The sequence below is a fragment of the Triticum urartu genome, chromosome 7A (assembly GCF_056163025.1).
Source record: "Triticum urartu cultivar PI428250 chromosome 7A, HENAU_Tu73, whole genome shotgun sequence".
NCBI classification, from domain to species: Eukaryota; Viridiplantae; Streptophyta; class Magnoliopsida; order Poales; family Poaceae; genus Triticum; species Triticum urartu.
Genome location: NC_141879.1, coordinates 525,988,796 through 525,996,400, shown reverse-complemented (window position 1 = coordinate 525,996,400; position 7,605 = coordinate 525,988,796). Strand labels below are relative to the sequence as shown.

At 43.4% G+C, this 7,605-nt stretch overlaps 1 protein-coding gene across 3 annotated transcripts; it reads left to right on the top strand.

Moving 5' to 3' along the window:
* Positions 1-432: 432 nt before the first annotated feature.
* LOC125521984 (uncharacterized) lies at positions 433-2,904 on the top strand. 3 transcript variants are annotated; one of them, XM_048687048.2, is made up of 7 exons: positions 437-970; positions 1,077-1,172; positions 1,637-1,683; positions 2,047-2,069; positions 2,155-2,270; positions 2,345-2,413; positions 2,635-2,904. In XM_048687048.2, exons 1-7 carry the CDS (start codon positions 823-825, stop codon positions 2,658-2,660), a joined length of 525 nt encoding a protein of 174 aa, XP_048543005.2. In that variant the 5' UTR covers positions 437-822; the 3' UTR covers positions 2,661-2,904. The 3 variants fall into 3 exon arrangements, with proteins under 3 accessions (XP_048543007.2, XP_048543006.2, XP_048543005.2); XM_048687050.2 differs by lacking the exon at positions 2,345-2,413 and having other exon boundaries at positions 433-970; XM_048687049.2 differs by lacking the exon at positions 1,637-1,683 and having other exon boundaries at positions 435-970; positions 1,077-1,177.
* Positions 2,905-7,605: the final 4,701 nt, after the last annotated feature.

Below are 7,605 nucleotides of genomic sequence, written 5' to 3'. Positions count from 1 at the left end.
CAAATATTAGTCTTTTTAGAGGCTTCAAATGGACTGGCACATACGGATGTATATAGACATATTTTAGAGTCTAGATTCACTCATTTTGCTCTGTATGTAGTCACTTGTTGAACTCTTTAAAAGACTAATATTTAGGAATATAAGGAGTATTTTTGAATTCGTGTCATACATGCATGGTTTGGAAAAATAGATGCACTGTACTTATTGGATTGTTGTTGTGTTCGTGCGTGTCTCTCTCTCTCTGTGTGTGGTCATATGCTTGATACATACAAAGTTTTCTCACCTCCATGTTGTTCATCTTTCAAATTTGAATTTGCATTGGAAAACTTACTAGCACTACTAAAAATTAGGCCATCAACGACCATCAAAAGATAATGCTTGGTCGTTAGCAGTACAATGGGCTAGCCACACGTCCAACTTTGGCCTGCTCAACCTTCACGACGACCAGCGATCTGCCCGTTGTTATTTTTAACGTATACCAGTGGTCGTTGTTGATTAGTAACCTTATTTTTGGAGTAATTAACGATTATATCTTTTATCTCGGGAAAGAAGGATATATGTCAATCTACAAGTTAGGTTTATTCCTTATCCAGGACTCATGTCCATGTGAACCAAGGCAGTGCAACCCCATCCCATAGATCGTAGGCATGGAGTGTGACCCTGATCTCGCCTTGGAGGCAGCCTAGCAGAGGAACATCATAGCAACATACAAGATCCTCTCCCTAAGTTCATAGAAGGTTTGTCCCAAATGTTCTGTTTATTTTGATTTTCCTCTTCATCGACCTCACATCTGGAAGTTGCCTGTCTTGTGGCCGAGGATACATGGCATTCATCGCCGTATTGGCGGCGTGGAAGGCGCCTTCAAGCCTGCACTTGCGGCTCGGGTCGACGAGGCAGCCGCAACAGGCCAACAGCCGCAACGGACCAAAGAAATTAGATCCATCCAGCTTACTGCAATGGAATCGACCAGGTTCGACATCTTGGTGCTCTTGTGTTCACCCCCTTCGTCGCTGGCCAGTAAAATTAGCAGATTTCTACTTACCTCTGAGCCGCCAACCTGCATCTTCCGTTCAAAGAACCAGAGACACCGATGGTGAGGGGCGATGGAGGCGCGGGCGAGACCATGAATCGACGGGCGCACATGGGAGGGCGGCAAATCGATGGTGGCGCAGGTGAGGTTAGCTTGAGATCTGAGATATTAGCGAGTCTATTTTTTCTTTTCTTTTTTCTTTCAGAGGTAAGCGTACAGCCGTCACAGGAGATTATTAAGAAGATAATACCTTGAGTGCAGCCGCGTAATCTGCAACTTCATAAGTCCATCTGCTAATGAATTTTATTATTACTATGTTAGGGAGACTATCAAGGAATATATCAAAAGGTTGCAGCAGCAAGCTACAGTGTTGTTGTGTGTTTAGTCAGTCTGAAAAACTGTAGATGCTTGCATTTTGATGACTACTAATGCTATCTGCTTTGTCAATCTGAATGATTCATCATGTGCAGCGATAAATAGATGTTAACTGTGAGATGTCATATTGCTAAATTGTGGCAATAAAATATTCAGAACAACCTGAGCTGATTACGGGAAGCATACTTGTTCTGTTTCCTTAATACATTAATTTGGTTCTCCATGCAACAGGGTCACATGCAAGATTACGGGAAGCATATAACCTGAGCTCTACGAGGGTATGAGCTAACAGCACCTGATCAAGTGGCTCATTAGAAGGAATACATTAACAGTGCCGCACCCTTTTTTGGCCATATATACATAGGTGCCAACAATTTTTGGTTGTTGTAATTCACAGGAAGGACTGACTCATCATACTAACAACATGATGCCACTAGTTAATGCAAGTCTTAATCTGTAGTAATCGATTTGCTTCATGTTTTAGTTTTTACCTTATCAATAAACAGTGACACAAGTACTTCTGTACGTACTTTATTTGATTTAGCATTCAGTTATTCATTTTCAGTACATCAACATTCACTTAGTTAATTTAATTGTACTTTGTATAGCCTTTGTGCACACTTCTAACTATATCTGTATAGGTTATCACGATGAGTCATCACAGGTATGGAAACATGACAGCATTAGCTCCGGAAAGATGCTTTCTACTCACAGTCGAACAAGTCTGGACTAATACAAGGTATTGCTAGGTGGACCTTGCCAGAGCAATCAAGTAAATTAGCAGATTTCAGCAGGAAAAGGGTTACTCACAGGCCTCATAAGCAATATGAGGAACCCGAGAAGAGGTACAAGTTAGCTACAAAAGGTACTACACAAACATAAAAATATTATTCAAGTATCTTCTATGGGATGATATAATGTGGTTGCTTTTTTTCATAGATGGAAATGATGCGCCAACAAATACACCAATCTTGTTTAGTACAAAATGGGATGCAGATGATTCCAAAAGTGCGTTTCTAAGAATCATGTATTTTACCAATAATTGTTTCTACGCTTTATTGTCTTCTAGTCACTCATAACATATTGCAACTATGAATGATCAAGTTGATGCTAGCAATGACGGTGACATGGGAAATGATATGACAAAGTTCATACATTCATTATACTATTATACTTTGTGTCAATTTATTTAGAAGACTGACTTTCATAAACTACTCAACATTTTGTAGGACTGATGGTCCACCATAATATATAGAAGCAACAGGAGGGATAGCCGATGAAGAATGATATCCATTCAAACAATGGTGGTGTTCCTCAAGTGAAGATTAATAATATTTTCTTTTCTAGTTGTCTCATTTTCCAAATAGATATTATCAAGTACATTGGTTATATAAGGAATGATTTTGACTCCATTTCTTAAATGATATTTTAATTCCAGAATTGTATGTCGGAATATTGGTATGTCTATTAATAAAAGTGGCTATGATCTTTTCAATTCAGGTTCTTTTGTTTCTATATTAATGTGGATGTTAATATTCAAATGTTGGATGCTACATAAAGTGATTGTTGAATGGAAAGTTATACTATATGTAGGTTGTTCTGAAGAATATCAAATTGTGAAGAGAGCGTGGTTAGTAATAGCATTATTAACGATGACAAAAGTGGTTGTTAATACTACAATTATGGTCGTTATTACCTTGGGATTGACGACCACATACCATTCCGTCGTTAGAAGAATAACGACCACAAAAGGTATGTGGTCGTTATACTTTTAACGAGGGAGCCTACAACGACTAGCAGATTGTGGTCGTTAATGACCTTTAACAACCACAATTCAATCTTTCACGACCACATTTGTCGTCATTAAAAACTGTTTTCCTAGTAGTGTAGGGATACCATGAAATGTGAAATCCACGTTGAGATCACTATATCACAAACTCACTCTAATTCAACAACTCGTCATAAATCAATTACCACGGTGAGATTAGTATTTGCAAGGAAAATACGGGTATTGTAATACACATAGATTCGTTCGGCAATTTAAAAGGTTCCTTTCGTATTCTCGAATGGTAGAACCCAACGGCGTACCAGCCAGACCTTGGCTCGTGTTGATCCTAAAAAAAGTGGGCTCGTGTCCTTCGGTGGCGTGCGTGGTATGCACATTAGGCAACCCCATTACCCCAACCAGTCGAGCCTCAGCGTTTCAAGTCGAAATATCTGGCGGCCAGAATTCCAGCCCTAGGAAATTCCCCTCATGTCCCCGGTCCATAATGACTACCGATGAACAACGGAGGGATGCTTTAGTAACTAGACAACGTTACCTACCGTGCCGAGCACGGTTCAATTCCCTCGGTCGCCGCTCGTCAAGGTCACCCGTCAACTGCATTGCCTAGTACTACTACTACTACTACTACTACTACACCAGGATGAGCACAGAACTGAGCCCTTTTGTTCGTGCCTAGTACTTGAGTTAATATATCAGGCAATGCACTGGTACGAAGGGATTATCCTTTTACTCTGCATATATAACTTGTCTGAAGTCTAACTAAGAAAAATGTTTGACCAAATCCTTTCTTAAGAAATACAACAGGACAGATGTATGGCTTGAAAATTTATTGCATGATGCAGGTTATGATATTGTTTCGAATCCTGGATCTTAAATTTCTGAAAATCCAAAAGTGAGCATAAATTCTTGAAACTAAGCATGGTCACGTGATATGGCACAAATATTACTTTGTAAGTTTTTTCTTCAATTTGAGACAAGCTGCTTATGACAAGTTGCACAAATAAAAAGCCAAGGTATTTTGGAACAAAGACCTGTCACGTTAAGGCGAACGCTTTCACTATTGAAACCGTGGGCGTTTACGTGCCGCCACGAGTTCCCGCTTCTCATCGGCAATCGACCGGTGTCGTCCGAGCAAGCGTGTAAGTCGACGGGAGGCGTGCGAGCAGACCGATGCGCCGACTGTCAGGGAGGCGTGCGAGCACACCGTTGTGCAGGCTCACCGGGAGGCGAGCCCTTTGACCAGGCTCCGCCGCCCACCGTCGTCCCAACTGCTCCCACTTTTAATGTCGCCGGCGCCGCAGTTTAAAATCAACCCCGCACTACCCGGTACTCCCTCCTTTCCGGTTTATAGGGCTTATCTCAAAATATTAGTTTTTCCATTTTATAAGGCTCATTTTTGTTGTTTCCCATCACATGTTCAGATTCCAAGGTAAATTAAATCATCGCATGCAAGTATTAAGAGAAAATTGACCAATGCATGTAATTTATGCATGCATGCATTGCAATTAATGCATTGGTAAACATATTTTTTTGAGAAAAACAAGAGCATTAATTGGGTGCTTTTGCAAACTACAAAATGTATTCCACCACTCACCATCTACCTTGGTTGGTGAGATTTTTGAATTGAGCCTTATAAACCGGAAAGGAGGGAGTATCGCTACAATCCTCTCTCTTCCTCTCCAATTCTCCTGTCGTCTACCTCCAACTAGCCTGACCTAATCGTACGCCATGCCGCATCACAATGGTCTGCCCTTAGTGTTCCAGTTTCCTGAGGAAGACACCTAGCCGGAGTCTCAAGATCATAAGGCACTTTGGGACAAGCTTGAACTGGCCTTGCGGGAAGACGCCGCACCTGTCCCCACTCTCGTTCCGGCTCCCGTCGCCCAGACTGCGCCAGCGCCCATCCCCGTGGCATTGATGGGCTGGGAGCCGCACATTGTCGCCGAGCTTGATCCCACGGGGTTCCACGAGGTGCCCGCCGACTTTCACGCGCCCGTGCTCCTGCCAGCGCATCCGCCTGCGCGTGCACTGACGTGCACGCCCGTGTCGGTGCCCGTGCACCTGCCATCGCCTGCACCTGCGTGTGCACTGATGTGCACGCCTAAGCCGGTGCCCGTGCACACGAATGTCTCTGCCGCGCCGTTGACAGTGCCTATCCCCGCGCGGGTGCCAGTGCCCCCCTCAGCGGCATGGATGGCCGCCGTCGACCGCTTTCTTGCACCAATGCCAGTCGCCTCCTCCCGCCAGTCGACTCACTCCGAAGTCCAGGACATTTTGGCCTTCGTTGAACCTAGGCCAACGTCCAGGAGTACGCCAACAATGGCGCAAGACGCCGCCGTCACCGTCGGTCAGTGGCCCGACGACACACAGAGCACGACAGAGGAGCCGCTTCCCACCGCGAGACGCCCCCGCCGCCGCCGCGTAATCTAAATTTGCCATGAAAAACGTTCAGATTGCCATGCTTAAAATCCGAACGTTTATCATTTCCGTTTACTTTATATCGATTGTTGTATAATTTAAAGTCGGAGTCAGACTGAACGAAATATATGGTTTGATCGATTGAATGTTTTGCTAGAGCCGTATCAAATTAAATATAAAACGTCATCAAGCCACATGTATTCCTTGTCATCCAACGACCTAGACTGCTTCAATGTCGAGCGCTCAACACGTTTAGCATGCAGTTAATTTCATGCCAAAAATAGTGCTAATCACATGACAACACGCAAATAATATCCTAGTAGTTAATATCCGCATGCACTTAATATACATCCAAATTAACATGCATTGCACGTACACACTGACTAGTGCTGCTAGTACGTGAAACTGGTGCCGTGACTTGTGAACGCGTGCAGATATGGTCAACGGCAACATCGCCCGCGAGTTCTTCCTGTTTGCCCGTGCGTCTAAACGCAGAAGGGGAGGAGAGAGAGAGCACACATGGAACCCACCAGTAAGTGAAGACGTGTAGATATATTTTGTGCGTGGGAGGAAGCAAGGTCAACCGATCACATAGGGTCACCGTGCGATCAAAAGAGTGAGACGGGTTGGAGAGAGTGACCTAGATAGACGATGTGTGTGAGAGAGTATACAATGTGAATAGGTCGAATTGGGCTCAAACATGGTGATATATCGTTTTTGTTCGAGAAAGAGCGAGGCCAATCGAGACATACGGAGAGAGAGAGAGAGAGAGAGAGATTGAGTGAGCGTGGCCCACCATGAGGTCGAAAGAGTGGTGGCGGCTTGGATGGACTGACCTAGATAGACAATCTGCGTGAGAGAGTATAGAGTGTGTCGATCGAGGCCCGAACAGGGAGATATATCATTTGTGTGTGAAAGAAAACGAGGTTAAACGAGACTCGGATAAAGAGAGCGAGATTGAGTGAGTGTGGCCCGCCGTGCGGAAGAAAGAGTGAGACAGTCTCGAGGAAGTGACCTAGATATACAACGTGCGTGCATGCGCATGCACGAGAGGTTGGGGGCTAGATAGGCAATGCATGTATTTAGCGTGAGAGGGTGAGAGGGAGAGGGGGAGAGAGAGCTCGGCATGGGGTGCAATGGCGGGTGTGTGAGGTAAATACATTTGGTAACAGAGTGGAAAAAGGGGTTGTGTAGTTGAGAGACTTTGAGATCGAAACATGGAGAGAAAGAATGAACGTGTGTTGGAAACCGATAGCTTCCTAAGGTGGTTAGGAGAGGAAGATTGACCGATACAGGAAGTATGTAGCGTTTGTGCGGGGGGGGGGGGGGGGCTAAAAACAACATTTGAATGTACATAGTACGAGACTTAATATCGATATTTCAATTCAGTGTACATTGTAAGATTTGAACCGAGGAGCAGGTATACGGGTAATTATTTCGAATGCGTGCCATACTAAGTTTCGAAAAGTTGACATTGACTCAGTTTGTTGTGCTATTTTTTAGGTCATATGTTTGAATCCATCCAAAAGTTTTCTCACTACCATGGTGTTCATCATATACATATGCATTTGTATTAAAAAAAGTAGCGTGGATACAGTGAAATGCGAAATCCACGTTAGAATTGGAGATCGCTACGTGATACACACTCTAATTCAAATAACTAACTACGTGACACACACTCTAATTCAAATAACTAATTATGTGAGACACACTCTAATCCACGTTAGCGTGGGTACCGTTTTGATTTTTTTTTCAAATAACTCCTCATTAATTAATTTATAGTACTCCCTCTGTTCACTTTTATAAGACCTTGAAGACATTTCAGACAATGTGCAAAACAGTTCATTTTAAGTTGTTTGAAACGACTTACAAAAGTGAACGGATGGAGTATCTCGTTTCGAATGACTAATTATTGCAAGGAAAACACGGGCATGGTAATACATATAGATTCGTTTGCAAATGAAAGAAGATTCGTTTGCATTCTCAAATGTAGGCG